The 19,642-nt window shown below is 48.8% G+C and overlaps 1 protein-coding gene across 28 annotated transcripts in view; it reads right to left on the reverse strand.

Moving 5' to 3' along the window:
- WDR27 (WD repeat domain 27) overlaps nucleotides 1-19,642 on the reverse strand; it is a 216,172-nt gene that overhangs the window by 108,509 nt on the left and 88,021 nt on the right. For 24 of the 28 annotated variants that reach the window (XR_005353813.1, XR_005353812.1, XR_005353811.1 and 21 more), the window contains 12 exons: nucleotides 18,484-18,601; nucleotides 17,092-17,215; nucleotides 15,872-15,975; nucleotides 14,786-14,853; nucleotides 14,413-14,534; nucleotides 13,938-14,020; nucleotides 10,641-10,719; nucleotides 8,265-8,342; nucleotides 6,297-6,394; nucleotides 4,982-5,074; nucleotides 1,403-1,524; nucleotides 354-487 (listed from right to left, as the gene is read on the reverse strand). Coding sequence is in view for 23 of the 28 variants with exons in the window: in XM_038526606.1 (XP_038382534.1) it covers nucleotides 354-487; nucleotides 1,403-1,524; nucleotides 4,982-5,074; nucleotides 6,297-6,394; nucleotides 8,265-8,342; nucleotides 10,641-10,719; nucleotides 13,938-14,020; nucleotides 14,413-14,534; nucleotides 14,786-14,853; nucleotides 15,872-15,975; nucleotides 17,092-17,215; nucleotides 18,484-18,601 (1,223 nt within the window). In the remaining 5 variants the exon portion in view is untranslated. The remainder of the gene's footprint in view (nucleotides 1-353; nucleotides 488-1,402; nucleotides 1,525-4,981; nucleotides 5,075-6,296; nucleotides 6,395-8,264; nucleotides 8,343-10,640; nucleotides 10,720-13,937; nucleotides 14,021-14,412; nucleotides 14,535-14,785; nucleotides 14,854-15,871; nucleotides 15,976-17,091; nucleotides 17,216-18,483; nucleotides 18,602-19,642) is intronic. The other 4 variants (XR_005353816.1, XR_005353815.1, XM_038526587.1 and 1 more) reach the window with 3 other exon arrangements.

Raw genomic sequence — 19,642 nt, forward strand, 5'->3', positions numbered from 1 at the left:
TGCAAAAGGAGGTGTGAACAAGTATTTAGTACATGTATCTAGTGCACGTGTGTGTGTGTGTATGAAACAGTTCATGTTTTACTTCATTACAAATATGGCAGCAATAGTCCCACTTGACATCAATCTGATACGTGGTCAACCAAGGCGACAGTTCACGGCCCCCACGTGCGGCACTGTGGACAAGCTCTGAACAGGGGGAAGCCATCACCCCATCACTCAGCTCTTGTCAGCAGCCTGTGATGAGGTGATTTGATGTTGCACGTTTTTAAATGTAAACATTCTATTTGCATACGACCCAGTATTGAAACACAGCTCCCCCGACAAGGAAGAGAAAAGAAACAGAGGTTACGCACCGTTGGATCTCATCCTTGCAAGTGTCAATGTGATACTTCAGGAGCTGAAGTTCAGGACCAGAAGACAACAACACAAAAGTGTCTACATAATAAAACTGTGCAGATCGGACAGGCTTGGAAAACACATCTTTGCCCTGTAACACAAATCAATAATTACTGCCAACATAACAGAGGCAAACAAGAAACACCACAGTTCCACAAGGGAGGTTCCTTCATATCAACCCACACGTCTGCTCTAAACGTAGAGATACACTTCATGATTTTGTTTCTTCTTCCTATTTCCGAAAGATGTTACATGATTAAAGCTTCACTGTAATGAGTATTTCGAATTCTAGCCACTTAAAAACCTTAAAATAAAAGAAAATCGATACCTGGCAGTGAGCATATTAAGTAGCAAGGATTTTGTTAAAGACAAAATTGTAACCATGGAGTAGGGTTCTGAGAGGTCTGCTCTCAGTTCGTATTTCAGAACCCACAGTATCACGCATGGAAGACGACAGTGTCAACGACCCTAAATCAAATCTGTCCCCTTGAAGCCACTCCCAAACACCTGGTCCAGAAGTCCCAGGTCTGATGCACGTCCCTTCCTGGCTAGCCTACTTGGGATTCCATCCCCCATTTACAACAAGACCCACAGGGAAAAAAAAGTGCTAAACACATCTTTTAGAATTTGCAGTTGGCCAGCTCCTAATCTGACTCACAGGGGAATGGCCCTCCCTTTCCTGTCTTGGCTGTGACATCATCACCATCTTCCCTTCTTGCATCTCCCATTGTCTCCAAATGGTGTCCTCTAAGCATATAAGAAGGCTCACGTGTCACTGTGTGCACAAGTGCACCCCTCTTTGTGCATGTGCCTGGCTGTCACACATGTATGCACAGGACACGCATGTAAGAAAATATTCAATCATCAACTGCTGTTGGTGCACTAGAGCAACTCTGGTTCACCCCATTCCCTAAACTCCTGGTGCCTCTGTGATTCTGACAGTCTGGGGGTCACGGGGCTGGTCACTGTGAAACCCTGCCCATGATCGACAGCAGTAACCCGTTACCACACACAACGCGAGTTCCGCCCTGCGAAGTGACCACAGCCGCAGTGTCCCGTCCTGGGAAGCAGACAGCAGCCACCTGCTGTCATGGCTCCAGCACACGGTGCTCACTGCCCCGTCGTGACCTAAGGGAAGGACAGAAGCAGAGGGGGGCATCAAGGACCTCCCTCCAACACAGCAGAATGCAGCCCTCCCAGAATAAATCGCCGGGTGGGGGGGGGGGGCGGTTGGGGAATTATACTTCATTTAAAGGCTTAACATGGTTTGTGAAGGAGGCATTTCAAAACTTTACGTTTAAAACATAAAGCTCAAAATTACATATGCATTTGTATTTTAAAAGAAGAAACTCCTAAAACGTAGTATTATAAAATGTACAGAAATCTGTGGCTTCATGATAACATGTCTTCAAGAACTGTTATTGTTTTAACACTGAAGCGAGAGGTCATAAGGATTTCCCAAACGCAGGCACGTGTCATCTGACCCCTTGTTGGGCTGTCAGCACCCAGTGGCCCAGAGCCCCAGCGACAGGGATGCAATGAGGAGAAAGAAAAGGAAGGAAGACTCAACCCCCATCACTGAGTCAAGAACAACGTGGTTGCTTGCTTCTCCCTCTTAATCGAACGCCGAAGAGAAGTCTAACCAACTGCAATCTGTCCTTTGGACCATGGGACCCCTTAACCTCCGTCACTGCCACCACTGGCCCTGGCGTGGCAGACAGCTAAAATGTGCCCTCCCCCACTCTGACCCCCTCCTCAGGTGCAGCAATCAGAACGCCAGATACCTAAGTCTACAGGGAACGGGCCCAGGTACCAGGTACCACGCGTTCTCCTTCTCAGGGCACATGGATGTGTGAGGAGGAAAGTGCCAATGCTGCTGAGGGCTGGGGCCTGATCTGCCAGGGGCTGGGCTGGGCACCCAGGCCGTACATGCACTTCCCCCAATCATACACATGGCCAATGGGATAGTCCATCCTTGTGAGTGGGTTCCCCGCACCCCGTCGGCCTTAGCTCCAAGCTGCCCAGCAGTCCACCCCATCCTGACGCAGTGGCAGGGAGCACGGTGGCCCAGGGCACAGGGGAGTGCGTCCACCCACCAGCCCCACTCCTTCTCACCGGGCACCTGCTGCCTCTCCCACACAGGCCGATCTCTGATTCCTGCCTCCGTCAGGGGCCCCTTAGAATGGTCATCACCTCAGGGAGGTGATGATTAAAAGGGTCCTGACACTGCTGCCACCTGTTGCTCCGAGAAACAGAGGAACCCAAGGAAAGGCTGAGAAATGAAAACCGTGGGCTTTTTGGAGTGGACAGGGCAGGTGGGGTGCGAACATCACAGGCCACAGCACAGCACAGGAGTCTGGATGGCGCCGTGATTCACGGGGCACACAGGACAGGCCCAATGACCCTAGCACCACTGCAAAGCCGCCCTTCTCTGTGGGCCCTGCGTCTGGCCAGGACTGTAGAGCACGCACCTCTGCCACCTGCTGAGCCAGGGCACTGGCCTCGGCCTCAAGCACTCTTACCACTCACCCGGGAGGACCCTCTTGCTGCGGCTGGAGCATCGCAGAGGAGCAGTGAACCGCAGCATCACATGTCACACCGGCCAGAGAACCCACACGGCAGAGATGGAAGGGGCAGGAAAGATTCATCAAGAGTACAAATATTACTCAGCCATTAGAAATGACAAATACCCACCATTTGCTTCGACATGGATGGAACTGGAGGGTATTATGCTGAGTGAAGTAAGTCAATCGGAGAAGGACAAACATTATATGGTCTCATTCATTTGGAGGATATAAATAGTAGTGAAAGGGAATAGAAGAGAAGGGAGAAGAAATGGGTAGGAAATATCAGAAAGGGAGACAGAACATAAAGACTCCTAACTCTGGGAAACGAACTAGGGGTGGTGGAAGGGGAGGAGGGCGGGGGGTGGGGGTGAATGGGTGACGGGCACTGAGGGGGGCACTTGATGGAATGAGCACTGGGTGTTAGTCTGTATGTTGGCAAATTGAACTCCAATAAAAAATAAATTTATTATTAAAAAAAAAAAAAAAAAAGAGTATGCGCTGCAGTTCTGTACCGAGACCCAACACAACCAGCCGGAACTTTCTGACATAGCTCTACTGCCCTCTCGTGGAGGTCTCTGGGAGTTTTAATAAGGATGAAGGCCCCGTGCACCAGGCTGCAGGCCTGCACAATGCTGCTGGCTGGGGATACGATGCTGGAGATCATGTGTCTGAGGACCCACCACCACCACCCGCTAGCGTCCCGGCTGCTGTGGGCCCTGTGCAGGCCCCGGGCAAGAGCATGACAGGTGGGCAGCTCCACCTGTTTGGGACCTGCCAATGCACCTCTCTTCCCAGCTCAGTGGCTCCCTTCCTTGACCATCAAACAGGCACCCATTTTCCTGCTTTTTGCATATAAGTGTTGAGAAAGCCATCATATTTTCAAAGTTGAATCATATGACAGGTAAACCATCAGGGCAGAATGATGACGAGGTAGGGTGGGTAAGAATGATGCTGTTCCCCAAAACACAAACGCAGCACTTTTTTAAAAGGTGAGTTTGAACATCTACTGCATTATCTTAACTCAGCCACGAGCCCCATTCCTGCAATAGAATAGAGAAACATCCACGTCCAACATAATCAGCATTTCTATCAACTGTTGAATGATAGAAAGACTCGCACACAGAGTCCTAGGCTCATGGAAGGCACCTTAAGGAGAGCGTTAAGAACCAAGGTTTGGAGCCAGGAGGAGCCACAGAGTGTAGGGGGACGACGTGGGCTGTGGATGGGGCGGCAGTTCCTCCCACACGTCGCGAGAGGGTGGCACCAGCCCCTGCAGAGGCCCCTCCTCCAGGCTGTCCAGAGGCCACTGAGGACTCTGGGGGGCCCGAGTCTGGGAGAGCCCTGGGGGGCATGCTCCTGCCCCCCCAACCACCACACCTGCACCCCACTCCCTCCACCAGGCACCTCACTCCTCTACTTCACAGAAACACTTTCACTGGCAGCATTTCTGGGGTTTTTTTGTTTTTGGTTTTGGTTTTTTTGTATTTTTATTGTTACTAAAATATCCACTGGGTGTGAGTCTGCAGAAAGCAGTTCCAGGACCCTGAACAAGAGTGGGAGAAGCTCAGGGCTCAGGACTAGTGATCTGTCAGGAAGCTAAAATAGCGAGACTTCCAATACCACTGCCCTCATCTCAGATCTACTCACCCCCCCAAAAAAAAAATTTACCTTGTTAGGTTTATGAAAATGTCTGTGAACAAACCCCCCCTAATTTTCCAAGCATGTTTTCGTCATGTCTGTAAGATCTGACTTTACTCCTCCCCTGGAACTCTGCAAAAGCTTTCTTCCCTGACCTTGGGGCACCTGTGGCAGACGTGCCTGCAGCCCTAGCCTCCCAGGTTATACCCCCTCCGCCCGGTTTAGCAGGGCCAATCTAGTTCACTAATTTACCTCCATACAAGCCTTACTTACTCTCATTCTGAACTTGAAGGGCATAGAAGGGCACAAAGCAACTGATACCCAGGACCAAAAGGAGAGCCCTCCATGAATACATATTAACTCAAACTAACACATCATACCTGAAAAGACAGTAGGTGTCCCACTAAGGTCAGCACGGAAGACCAGCAACAAGTGGTTGGCTAAACCGCAGGCGAGCCACTGTCCATCTCCTGCTTCAAAACAGCAAGGGACATCCTTTAAAAATCACAGCTCACAGGAGTCACACTTGCAACAGGTAAATACAGAATTTGTAGTTAACTTAACGTTCGTTTTGTCAGTTAGCGAGGGAATCCAAACAGCACTTGCTCGAGGGCTAGCCACCACACGTTGAGAGTCCACCAGGTGGCAGGCCCTGTGTCACCCTCACGTGACATCCCCCAGGATGTGCTTTAGAGAGGACCCGGGAGTGCGGAGTAGGGGCACCCACTCTGCACCCTGTGGCACCCCGCCTTCCATCAACAGAATTTAAGACACATATTATTCAGCTAGGCAGTTCTATTTAAACATACCCCTAAAACAGGGCAGAACTAAGTTAGAGACCTCCCACAATTTTTCAAATCGAGACTCCTACTTTATTTCTAATCACATCATACAATCACACGATCATAAATAAGCAAGCCTCTCTCACACCACAAAGGTACTTTACTGATGATGGTATGAATCTAATTTCCCAAAATCACTCAGACATGCTTTGACTAAACTTACATGAAAAATGAAGAGAACCTAGAACAGTTGTAAACAGTGAAAACTGCAGGAATGCGCTCAAGATGCTGAGGGGTGGCCTTCTAGCCCGGACTGAGGGCAAGCACAGCTTCTCACTCCAACTCACTCGAGAACCCAGAAACAACGTGTGCTTCTGAAGAAAGAGCTCAAATCACAGAGCCACCTGCATGGGAGCTGCTCCCAGCTTCCTCCAAACTCTCCTGGGAAAAATGCTGAAGACCCAGAAGAGAGTCTGGTAGAGGCATTTCCACACACTTGAGAGTGAAATGGCCGCTACAAGCCCAAGACCCACTGGGCCTGCAGGAAAGGTTCCACCCAAGGAGGGATGGTCATCTGCCCCGGGCGGCCTCCTCCACACTCCTCGAAGCAGCCGCCCCCACCCCAACACCCTCCAATGCTACGGAGGAGATGGTCACATATGCAGAGCGCAGACCTGGGTGAGCCTCTAAGTCCAAGTCAAGGAGCTCCCCAAGCTGCAGCAGCGGCCGACGCAAGCACAAATGCCCTGATGCCGGGTATGCTCAGGGGCAATGTGAGCTTTGACTTTAAACCAGACTCAAACAATGCCAGATAACTTCAAGCAAGCAAGTTTAAAGCTCTGTTTATGATGGAACAGTGGGAGGTAAGGGATGCTTGGCAATGCAGCGATGCGCGGCCCCAGACATAGCCTACCTGAGTACTGGACGCAGTGTGCGGCAGCAGGCCCGTAGGCGAGGACACGCTGCTTGTAGAGTTTGGTTGGTGGAGAATTCTCCAAAGGGTATTCCTTACTTGAAGGGACATCAGGAAAATGAACATCAAGAGAGTTCAAAGTGAGATTAGAAACAAGATAACAGACTAGAATAGTAGGTTGTCCCCTATTTACATGTGCAATTTCATTCTACCCAACCTGAATATATATAAACATATTCAAAGCCATGAAATAACTCTAAAATGCACTTGCATTCCATGGGGCCAAAATGCATGCATTTTAAGTACAAGATGTCAAGGATTTCTCATGTTTAACATAAACTCAAGTGAATCTGTGACGACTTGGGGAGAGCCTCTTGCTGCACTTTGCAGTTTCACACTCTTTGTTGGTGACCATCCTACCAATCACTCAAATAAACTACAAATGGCTGATATCTGCCATGAGAATAACCACATTCCCAGGCTGTGAAAGAGCCCAGGGAGGCTTAGGGGAAAGGATCGGTGGCCGGGACCCCTCGCAGGGGCAGGCTGGGTGGAGTGGGTCCCACAGGCCCTGGGGGCAGGCAGCATGGTCCACTGAAGGCATCCAGATCTTGAGGCAAAATCTCCCCAGTGTTCATTTTCAGCAACTAAAGGTTTGGCAGCCTCTGCACAGCAGCAAGGCCATGGGCATGGGGGCCAGCCAGGGCACGGGCGGCAAGGCTCCTCACTGGCATGCATGTGGCCCCCCAATCTTCCCACCTCGGCCGCAGAATGCAGAGTAAACTGAACACAAACCACCTGACACACAGTGTTGCTACACACTTAGGGGAATGTGGAAAGGCACCAGGCACACAGCAGAGGGCAGAAAAAGAAAGTAGCTGTGAAGACGGGTTGTTGTAAAGGCTGGAAGTTATTGGCGACAAGTTAGATACATTTATTCACAGCTTTATAGGCCATACAAGCTGGAAAGACTGGCCTTGCAAGGCCTCAGCCCACAGTCCCATCCCTTCTAAGTGAAATCTGGTCGGTGTTCGGAGGAGCCTTTTGCTCAGGAAGGGCATTGTTTGGGGTCCTCCCATCAGTCCTACCCTCAACAGAATGCCTCCTGGGCCAGAAATGCATCAAAGACCACTGGCTGGGTCTGGAGAACTGAGCTTTTGTGGGAAAAGTCACCCAGAAGATCAGAGTTGAGCAGAACTCTCTGGTGCTGCATTCTATCTCCAACCACTGGTCTGAGTGTCACAGGGTCTGAGGGCACCTGCTGGGGTCACATCCTTGCCATCAATGACCCGCTGATACAGGAGCAGCAGTGGAGGGCAGGAAGAGCATCGGGGCTTAAGAGAAACATCACAAAACTGGGAAAAACTGCTCACGCAGACGTCTTGTGGACGAGAGCTAGGGACACTTCAACAGCACAGCCTGGAATCTCTGTCCAGATGAGGTTACCTCCACGTGTGGGACTGGGAGGGTCTTGGAGGTCCCCCCAATCACCTTCTCATCCAGGTACATGGGCCCCGGGGGTTGGCAGGACTGGCTATGGCCCCACATGTGCTGTACAGCACGGCCACTGCCCAAGATGCGCCTCCAAGTCCACGAGCTCATCTCCAGCCATTCAAAGTCACCTGGAGCCCTGTAACTGCTCAGATTTTTCTGTCCAATTATTACCTAAGAAACTTATCAAGAATGATCCGTCACAGCTATAACACTTTCTAAACAAGAATTTTAACAAAAATTAATATCCCTAAGTTGTGAAGGTGGTAAATCTAGCAGCCCATCTGAAAAGAGGATTAACAAGAACTGAGTTTGACCAAAAGGAACATACATATACACGCTGTGTATATACGTGCCCATGTGTACACACATACTCACTAGGTTGTACACCTGTTTGAAACAAAATCATTTAAAGTATTTAAAGGCTCTCTCCAAATTATGCTACATCTACTTTGAACCGACAAGCTAGTTACGTACCACCTGGGACCATCCCTACGTCGTGAAGAGTGGTCACCACACTTCCTGGTGTTGGCCTTTGGTGAAAACATAGTTATGCTGTGGAAAGAAAATTCATGTCACTCTCGAAGATTACAGTTCCAAGCTTCTTAAGAGACTTGTATTTTGCAGCAAAATATACACACATATAAACATTCATGAGCACTTTCAGTGGCCCACAATAGTAATACATCAAACATTCGGTTACTTCAATTGTAATAGCTGTTCATCCACTTATGTATCTGCAGTGGCATTCTTGTGACATTGTCCCTTTTTGGAGAATGGATGTATAGAATCATAACAGAAACTGAACCACCCTTATGGGTGTTATTTTTGGACCTACTCAGAACAGAAGTGAACTCTCCAGGAAACCATGCTGGATTCTCCCTTAAATAAAATGAAATTATCAAATACAGGTAGTGGCTGAACAGTTGCCTGGTACCAGCCTGTCTTTCAGATGGAGAAAGTACAAGATGCCAGAGATGCTGGGACAGGGTGCTAAGCCCCGGGGCTGCACAGGGGACAGCCAAACCCCCACCTGCACCTGCATCCAGCCTCACAGAGCAAGCAGCACATTCTGCATCAGGCCATGCCCAGAGCCATCAAGACATGGGGCAAGAGAGGGTGGCCTGGCCCTAGGCCACTGCTGGGACTCTGCATTTGCCACAATATCTGCAAGTCCCCTGGATGCCTAGGAGGGGCTGGGGCCCAGATGAGGGAGGACACTAGTCCCATGAGGATGGAAGAAGAGAACTCCACAGAGGGAACAAAAGGTAGAGGGCCACTGAGCAGAGACTGGCGGGAAGCATCCAAGAAGGAGCAAGAATGCTGCTGGAGTGCATGAAGCATGTCAGGAGCGGGGGGGCAGGCATGATCAGGGCAGGTCCTTGAGGGTCCATACAGAACACAGGGCACCCTGGGGGCCCACATGGAACACAGGGGACCCCGGGGGTCTACACGGAACACAGGGCACTCTGGGGGTCCACTCTGAACACAGGGGACCCTGGAGGCTCACACAGAACACAGCACATCACACTACAGCTGGTGCTCACAGGCATGATGCACGAAGTAGCATGCAATTTTGCTGAGCATGAATCCAGAATCCACCCATCTATCCCTGCTTCCATTCACCCACTGATCGATCCATCTATCCATCCATGCATCCACCCATCCATTGATCTTTCCTTCCATCCATTCATCTACTCATCCATCCATCCACCTATCCATCCAGCTACCCACCCACCCACTGACCCATCCATTCATGCATGCGTGCATCCATCTACCTACTGATCTATCCATCCATCCATCTATGCATCCATGCACCCACTGACCCATCCAACCATCCATTCATCCATTCAACCACCCATCCCACCCACCCACTGATCCATCCATCCAAACATCCATCCATATTTGTGAGAGGGTCTGAGGTATCAGGTATTGTCTCAGGCCCAGGGGTTTATAGAGTAAATAAATAAAACATAGTCATGCTAGCCAGTCGGGCCAGGGAGAGTAAAGCGAGCAAGGGCTGAGAGGGAATCATGGTAGGGGCTGCCATTTTATACAGAGCAACCAGGGATGGCAGCCCAGATACTAGGTCACCCTGTCAGCCCCACCTGCATGAGCCTCAGGGAGGCACCTGGGGAAGAAAGGGCCAGTGCAGAGCCCTGAGGCAGGAGGAATGCACAGGGGAGGCCAGGTGTGGCTACAGGAGACCCATGAAAGGGAACAAGGTGAAGGGGAGGTCTACGGGATGGGTGACCCCAGAGAACCTACCAAAGCCCTGACTTGTGTTCTGACTGGGGGCCCCACAGGCTGCCAGTAGCACAGCTGTTTTGCTCAATGTGTTAAGAACACATAATAGGTCAAGACTGGGGGTGATAGGATTTTACACAGAAAAGTGAAGTCTACTTCCCAGAAATGTGGTGTTCCTGAAGGATGAGGGGATTTCAAGGCTCTGCTGTACTGGAAACTTCTCATATTTGAGAATTTACTATTTCCTCATCTTTCACCCCATCCCCAACCAACCTCCCCCATTCCGAATGTACTGAACTTCATGCTCCGCTATTGTAGCCACGCTGAGTTGTGAGGGGGACAGTCCCTCTCTCCTGGGTGGGTCCACCCCTGTCCTGGCACCGTCCAGACTAGCCGGCATCACGGCAGTTATGAGGTCAGGACCAAAGGGCTCCTAGGAGGCCAGTACTCAGCAAGCACTGAGGAAATGCTGCTGTGGCCACTCCTGTAGCCAACGTGCCTGTCCCCTGCTCCAGGGGGTGGCCCTCCCAGACACATTTTCATGTGTATGTACTGAACCCTGCCTCTCCGCCCCGACATGAGCAGCCTAGGAGTCCGTTTACTCACTGCGGTGCAGACGCGTACCCAGATGACCTCACTTTGGTGTGGAAAACCAGGGGCTGGTCCTTCACGGTGCTCCTCCCGGCTGCGTAAAAGGAGTATAGGAAGTAGCAAACATTTAACATGACAAGAACAAAGTCCCTTAAAAACAGAAAAGTTGGGCAGCCCAGGTGGCTCAGAGGTTTAGTGCCTGCCTTCATCCCAGGGCATGATCCTGGAGACCCAGGATCGAGTCTCACGTCGGGCTCCCTGCATGGAGCCTGCTTCTCCCTCTGCCTGTGTCTCTGCCTCTCTCTCTCTCTCTCTCTCTCCCCCCCCCACCCTGTGTCTCTCATGAATAAATAAAATCTTAAAAAAAAAAAAAAGAAAGAAAAGTTCATGCAAATGGAATGAAGTTAGTCCCCATAAACTTAGGTTTCAAACCTGAAGCCAAACCAACCACCATCAGCAAAGAAGGTTATATCAATGGCATCAAAAGCAGAAGAAAACAGAAAAATAATGTTTTTCTCATTCCTCAAATGATACTGAATCACAGTATGTTCAAGACCTCATATTTCAATAATACTATGGACTCTAGCATGTCAGCTCCTGTTGTCATAAAACAGGCCACACACAAAACCTGGTCTATGGGAAATTGTGTCCATCAGATGCTAAAAATCAGCCATCCAGGAGGAATTCACTCTACAAACCTGTGACAAATACATCTTTTCTACAAATAAGAATAGCCATTATCTTAAATCACTCAAATTTCTCTTTTATAGATATAGATAGAGTAACAAGAAAGATAAGCCACTAAAACATAATTACGTCAGGGTCTTTTAATGGCAATGAAACTTACCCTATTTTTAACCAGTCTTCCACAACACTGCCAATTGGTAAAAACTCTCACATTGGGTGAACACCACAAATACTTATAAATCTCAAAAATTCTTTCAAACTAAATAAAATTCTGCCAGAATTATTTATTTTTATATATGTTTAATACTTGGTATCCAGTGTGAATATTCTATACCAAGGTATAAAATAACCTCATAAAAATGGGTAATTGCACAATATTCAATTATTTTAAAAACTGCTCTCCCTTTTTTCTTTTAAACAAAGAAATTCAGTTCTGTTTCTGGCACTATTTCATACCTGATAACCGGGACCATATTCCCTCCAAAAACCAAGTGAAGCTAATGAGCAAATCATTAAAATGGCATCTATGTGACCCAGGAACAGGGGGGAGGTTTCCCTTCCGGGCTTACAAAGCAAGAGTCCCACCCAGGGGATGGCAAGCACCTCAGGGAAGACCTGGAAATAAAACTGTACCCAGAGGGGACCCAGAAAACCTCTCTCCACCTAAGTGTCAAGCGAAGGAGAAAAAAAAAATCTCCTCCAAGAAAAATAAAACCAATGGGAAAATACTTTCAGGATCACATAAAATTATTTTTGGTATTAAGAGAATTATTAAGTTACAGATCCATTAGTATACTTCATTATAAGAGAGTCTTGGATTACTAGAATAAAGTTCATAAATATGTAAATGAATATTATCTTAATAAATGCCCTAAGCATTAAAATAAAAGTTCTTTATCACAAGTATTTCTTATTTCTATTACAGTGAGATGTAATTTTTTAGATTATAGGATAGCTATAAATCAGTCATTTTCATTAATTTTCCATACGAATATTTTTTAAACAAGATATAAAAACTGGCATAAAGATCAACACTTTGAGGTTTTACCTCTCTCTCGATACAGAGAAATTATAATCTCCATAATAAACCTTATTATCTATACAACTGTTCTTATCAAAAGTTTTGCTCTACGCAACATTTAGCCATGAAGTGTGGTGTATCATATACCCCCATCTAAGTAAGATGACCCATACTAGCAAAAAATGGAAATAAAATCCATTTTTAAGGATAAATCTAAATAAAACATACGCAAGAACAAAAGCTAAAGAAATAAATGAGTAAAGTAAAAAAGAAAAGCAGGAGAGAGAATCATGTGTCTCATTTCACAACGGATTTCCACATGGAGGTGCGCCGTAAGATTATATTCCTGAAATGTAAGGTCGCCAACATGTGGCTGATGAAAACAGCTGCCACGCTTACAGGGAAAAAACCTAATGCATCATTAGTCACATAGCAGAGATTTCATCCCATAAGAAATTTTAAGTTAAAAATTATATTTAGAATTTCAGAATATTATCTAAACAACCTAGTTTTTTATTCCAACTGTTAGCCATTTAATATTTATTACTCACAAGTTTTCCAAATAATTTTAATAGAAACATATACATAACATAAAATTATTTTTGGTATTAAGAGAATTATTAAAAAGTCAGCCAGTGGGGGGCTCTACACTATCTTTTCCTGAAGGGCTCAGCGGCATGAGGAGAGAAGAGTCATGAATTTCAGAAGGTCTCACAGAGAAAGGAGGGGACGGATGGACACAGATACCCACCTGGGCAGGGGAGGAGAGGTCCTCGCAGGGGGCACCCCATCCCACCCTGTCCTGCCTCCTGCAGGAGCTGGGTCCCTCACCAAAGATGGAGAGAAAAGCAGACTGACGAGCATCTCTATTGTTTTTTTAATTAGGTCACTAAGGGGCTTAACAAGACTGGACTCTGGGTTGGTCACTGAAGGGAAAAAAAAAAACCTCATTATCAATTATTCTTACAATGGAAATAAATGGAATGTGATAAAGCCTATCATCTTAAAACAAGTTACGTTTAAAATCATTTCTTTGTAAAAGGCAACATGTGGATTTATTTTCTGCTTATAATAAAACAATGACAAAATTTTTTGAGACAACCGAGAATAGCTTAGATGGGCTGGCTAATGTAAAACACCAAAGAAATGCTGTTGGATTTGATATAAAGGCATCATGGCTGGGTAAGCCAATGTCCACATGTTTTAGAAATGCATACTGAGGTATGCAGGGGTAAACTAATGGGATGTTTGGGATTTGCTTTAAAATTCGTCAGCAAAGAGAGGCAAGAAGAGATTGTTCCCTTCGTAGATAACTGAGTATCCCTAAGTAAGCTGCTCTTCTGGCCACTAGAGCCATCAGCAATTTTTAAATGTTTTTGAATTCTTGTGAATGATACCCAATCCAGGAAAAGACACATCTAGCATATTCCCTACCAACAACCTCACAGAAAAATATACACGAGAGGCAGAGAAATGAAGAATGAACACCGGAGTGGGGAGGACACGTGAGAATTCACAAAGTAAGTGAATGGTGCCAACTAGTACGGGGTCACGGAGCAGAACAGGGCTTCATGTTCTGACACTGCAGGCCACGGGACACTAACCAGACTGTCTCTGAGGTGCCGGCGGGGTCTTGCTTTCCTTCGCAGTTGTGAAGCACAGTGGAGAGGTGGGCCCAACACAGGTGCTAGGGTAGGAACAGAAGCACACAGGACAGCAAAGTCACGTACTGGCCTTGTACCACGGAAATGCACAGTATAAGGACAGTCACCAGCGATGATTCCTGTAGATGCGGGCATGCAGTGCTTGCACACATGCTTATTCTTAATCTAAAAAAAAATTTTTAATATTTTTCATAAAAGTGCTATTTCATAAAATAAATAGTTTTGCATTAACATAAACTATCAATCGTTTAGCGTTAAACAAGGTAGAAGCAATGCCACGAGCAATAACTTCTTTCAAACAGTACAGTTCGGGGAGTTTACTGAATTTTATTTTTCTTTCTCAAGATTAGAAAGGAATCAAAATTCTCCCAGCTGGTCAAGCTGCCCATGTATATCCTACTCAGGAAGGCCGTACCGGGGCAGCACCGATAGATGCCTTCCTGCGTCGTGACCCTGCTGAGACCTCACCAGAGCAGCAACACGGATCTCCAACATGACGATCTTCCGGCCAAACAAGGATGTGAGTAAGCAGATGGCCTGCAGGGGACAGTCAGCAACGATCACACACTCACAACTCCAGTCAAAGCCCAGCTCTGTACAAATTAATCTGCTCCAATGACCCCGGGAGTTACAGTGTAGCCCCATGGCCACCATGTGCTTCATAAAATGCCACCCATGAGACCCCACTAAGCCAACCATGCCATCCTATGTGGCACAACGTGAGTACAAAGCACAAGTACGGGCAGTGTGTTCTGCAGGCTGAGGGCAGTAAACACTTTAGGACTGACCTTATCATCATTGGCTTTGCTCATCACTGCACATGATCCCGCCACGTGAATGCTGAGGCTCCTGAAATCTTAATTTTCAGCAAAGAGAAACAAGCAAGCAATGCTGACAGGGTAAGGAGAGGGAACTAGCCACTCACTGACACATTCATTCACCATGTGCCCGCATGCCCACTGCCCATGGTCCTGTGCTAGGGGCTGGAGTGTCTCAAGGAGCAAGGCCTTCACGGGAGCCCTAACCCCGGGGCAAGAGCTGCTGGAGTCACTGAGGAGCAGGGGCCTACAGAGACCACAGACCCAGTGTGCAGCGTAGCCACAGAGAAAAACACCATCCCCAGGAGCACACACACCAACCAGATCGGGGGACAAGCTCAGGTGAAGCTACAAGCATGAGCGGGAGGAGGAGGAACAGGAACTCAGGCCAGCAGAGGTCTGGAGGGTTCAGGCCAAGTCCTGTAAGTGATGCAAAGGTGCAGTGACTTCCCGTGAGGACCAAGGCCCTGGCGGGCCCAGGCTAAGGACCCAGACTCTGTCCCTAAAGCTCAGGGGCCTTAAGAGAGAAAGAAGGGAGCTTGCACCTATGGGTGACCTTGGCTACCGTGCGGCCTTCATCATGCCTACATCTCCAGCAGGGGCAGCTCAGTGCATGGTGGTCTTGAGAACTGGAACCAGAGCTGGGCAGGAGGGCACCCCAGCTCAGTTCAGACAATTGGGAGTCCGACCAGTCCCCAGTCACAGGTATTAAGACTCTAGCAGGAAATACTGATGGGGTGAACTTAGAGCCCCTGGTATGAGCCTGGGACAGATGCAGCAGTGCTAAGAGAACAAGTGTCCCTCAGAGCCCTGTATATGGAAGATGGGAGGACCAAGGACAAAGAGAAGGGAGACCTGCCAGGAGGTCAGAGTGGACTCAGAGCTTGTCCTTGGGATCCCGTGGGGAGGCTGCCTGTGGCCTGACCACTCTGCACACCCAGCACACCCAATGACTAAGCCTTCTACGCTGAAGTGTCACCCCCCAGATGTCAGAGAAAAAGACTAATTGACATTACGTGAAATTTGTATCAAAGATGATCTGAACTGTGATCTTACCCCTATAATGTAAAACCGCTTCCAATTCAAAGTTTGCCAAGTTAAATATGAATAAGCCAGCTGAGCTTCCAATCCACAAGCATGAGGTAGTCTCAGAAGAAAGCCTAATTGTAAAGGGAAAAGGAAAAACAAAGAGCTGGTCTCACTCCTCAGGCTCCCATCCCACGGCATGCCACTGAGTGGCCCTCCATGTGCTCTTGCAGGTGGCCGGCTCTTGGCATTGATGATCTAGAACTGTCCTTGACTAGGCTGGAATTCCGGGTCTCCTGGACACCCGCTGTCTGGTAAAGACAAGTACTAACCAGCCACAACCTGATTCCAGCTTGACTACAATCTGCAAGGTTTCCCTTTCTCTGAGGTTACGGGCCTCTCTGAGGTGGGCGTCCCTGAGAGAGGGGCAGTGCTGCACCTGCTGGTCCTGCCAGGTGGTGTTGTAAAGGAGGTAACCAGCTCAACAGGAAATGGAAAGAAGTAGCAGAGAGCCAAAGGCAAACCCAACTCTGCTTTTTCTTCTATGTTTTATCATACAAACTAGATAAATATTAATAAAGGGACCAATAGGCCTCCTCAGGCTGTGCCAGACTTGGGACTCTGAAGACTCTTGGTGCCCTCCCTCCCTCCTGCCTCTCGGTCCCCTGGAGCCTCTGACCACCCTGACTTCCTGGGCTCATTCTCGGCCCTCATGCTCTCACAGCCATCCCCAAGTCGGCTGAACAACTCCGTGTACACCCCAGGGGAGAAGCCCTGGCCCTGACCCTCAAGGAGCTCCAGCACAGGAGACCCAGCACTGCTGGCTCCCCATGCCAATAATCCCCACTCTGTCCAAGGAGACCAGAGGCTTGTGCCTCGTTGTCCCTGGAGCTTTCTGTGCTCAGTGGTGAAAGCCAGCGTAATACATTCTTTAGAGTCTGATAGGCAGTGCAGCTGGGGGAGGTATAGAATGAGTTTGATTATATCTCCCTTTACTTGTGCAGAATCAGGATCTGCCTAGGTTTTGGTGAGCAAAATTAAAAACAATTTCATCTCTTTTACTAAACATACTTAAAAATAATTGACCAAGTTTACCAACTTTAAGACTTAGAATATGCAATCTGAACAACACTTACCAGCTATTACTTCTCAAACAAAAATACTTGGCTTTATTTTAATCATTCTTAAAAAAATGAACCTAACTTAGGAGGCCTTCCTCACAGGGCACCGGCCAAGGTCATCACACTCACCCCCACACACACGGGGCACTGACGATGGCTGACAGGTCACAGGGCGCCAGCCCCAGGACGGGGAGGCTTGCTTCGACCTCCTCTCCCTTCTCCAGGCCATGTGTGCAGGGACGCTGACTCTCCTCTAGGAACAGAATTATTGATCATCTCAGCGATGACACAGACAAAGGCAAATAGCTGGTAGCATGGGATGTCGCAGGGAATAACACATAGGCTGAGTAACTCGGATCACGGGTCAAAGAACAAGATTATAAATCCACAGCAGACCCCATTCGTGCGGTGTGTGAGGAAGACAGGTGGGGTTCCAGGCACTTCTCTTTGCCTCTGTTCCTAAAGCAGGGTCAGGTTCACCTTCTGATAAATGGCACTTACTCAAGAAATAATGAAAGCCAAGATTTAAAGCATTAGGAAGAAAACAGATAACTTGGATAAGGTCCTTTCTGACCTTCTCCACAAAGAACTAGCTGAAAGCCATCCACAAAAAAAAAAAAAAAAAAAAAGATACAAACTAAAGCAAAGGGAGGAATAGTGATGAGGAACTTGAGGGCAGAAAGACACATTTGCTGTACCACTAAACTGAATGGACAGCACATGTCCACTAGAGGGCAAGAAGTAAAATCCCCAGCGTTTCCAGCAGTGTCCGCTCCTTTAGAGACGTTCTGGGAGATATTAGAGTGACCCGTGAGGAGGAAGTGAGGCGTGGCCAAGTGGACACACGGTGGGCTGAGGGAGAGGCCTCAGCACAGAGATGGGGCTGGCTCAGGCAGGATGGGGGCCCGGGCTCCGTGACAACCCACAGAAGCTGGGAAGCTGCTGCCCTGGGCTGGGGGGCAGGTGCTCTCCTGATCACCAGACCGCAGCATCCCCCCCCCCCCAATGCTATGCACACAAGTATGAGCTTCCGCTGCCCCCCATACCCCCGTCCCCTCACAAGACCAGCCTGGTGCTGCTGGATATCTGAGGTCAGACGCCAGACTTGTCCCAATAACAACTGTCCCTGCCCTGCTCTCCCTTCGGTTCACCTGACGTGGGACCCTGGCAGGCTGAGAGGAAGCCCTGGATGGGGGGGTGGGGGGGGTGGGGGTGGGCAGTAGCAGGATCCCCAGGGGCAGGAGCCTTGAGGGCAGGAGCTCCGAAGGCAGAGGAGGAGCCCCGAGGGCAGGAGTCCCTAGGGCAAGAGCCTCGAAGGCAGGAGCCTTGAGGGCAGGAGCCCCAGGGGCAAGAACCTTGAGGGCAGGGACCTTGAGGGCAGGAGCCCCAAGGGCAGCAGCCTTGAGAGCAGGGGAGGAGCCTTGAGAGCAGGAGCCCCAGGGACAGGGCCTTGAGGGCAGGAGCCTTGGGGGCAGGAGCCCCAGGGACAGGAGACCCAAGGGGGACTCTGAGTGACATTACCCGGCAGGCTGCACAGCCTGGACTCAACCCTCCTAGAGAAACTCTCACTTTTCTTCTTTAGGCTCACGCGGGTCACACAACGATAATGATGTCCCTCAACCAAACTGAAGATCCAAAGCTGGAAAAGCAAAACAGACATAACAGGTCAGCGTCATCAGAGGGCACCAGTGAGCAGCCCAGTGAGAAAGGTGTGGAGCAGGAGACCAGCCCTCCCCACCTGAAGCCTGTCTGGGTGACCCCACCTTTCCCTGCACACCCAGAGCCTCCAAGCTTCAGACCGCAGCCTGCAGATGCAGACACAACCCTGCTTCCCACTGGTCCACACCAGCCTCTCTGAACCCAGCACCACCAACACACAGCTGTGAATATATCCAGCACGTCGCTGGGCAAAACCTTTGTCAAAAACAAAAATAACATTTCTTAGTTTCCAGAAATACATCTGTGATGTTGTGATTTATAACAGGAAATACATATTTTTGGCCGCCCCCCTCCCTCTCTGTTTCCAGCACAAAGCTCCTCAAACCTTAGGAACTTCTTATGTGATGAGAGTGACAAAGGCATCTTCGGTGGTGATGACGAGGTGACCTTGGGAAAGCCGTGAAGGTGGGGGCCGGTTCCCAGGGGAACCAATCCCCTGATGAGAGGGTTGGACTTTCCATCCCACCTTTGACCTCAGGGGAGGGTTCAGTGACCAGTGGCTGATGGCTTCATCAGTCCGGCCTGTATAATGAAGCCTCCATGAAAACCCAGCTTCCAGGTTGGTGAACACACCTGCAGCCCCCACCACAAAGGTGACCCTTCCAGACCTCGCCATACGTGCCCCTCCAACTGGCTGCTGTCTGTCCTTTATCACACCCTTTATTAGGCAGGTAAACTGGGGGCACCTGGCGGCTCAGTCAGTTAAACATCTGACTCTTGGTTTCCGCTCAGGTAGTGATCTCAGGGTCATGGGATCAAACTCTGTGTCGGGCTCAGTGCTCAGTGGAGAGTCTGCTTGAGATGCTCTTTCCCTCTGCCCCTCCCACTCATGTTCTCTCTCTCATTCTCAAATAAATCAATCTTTAAAGAAAATTGGCAAACGGGCCAAATAAGCATTTCCCTGAGGTCTGCAAGTCGCTCTAGCAAATCAATGGAACCCAAAGTGGGGGGTGTGAGCACG

This window comes from Canis lupus, chromosome 1 (assembly GCF_011100685.1).
Source record: "Canis lupus familiaris isolate Mischka breed German Shepherd chromosome 1, alternate assembly UU_Cfam_GSD_1.0, whole genome shotgun sequence".
Lineage (NCBI taxonomy): Eukaryota > Metazoa > Chordata > Mammalia > Carnivora > Canidae > Canis > Canis lupus.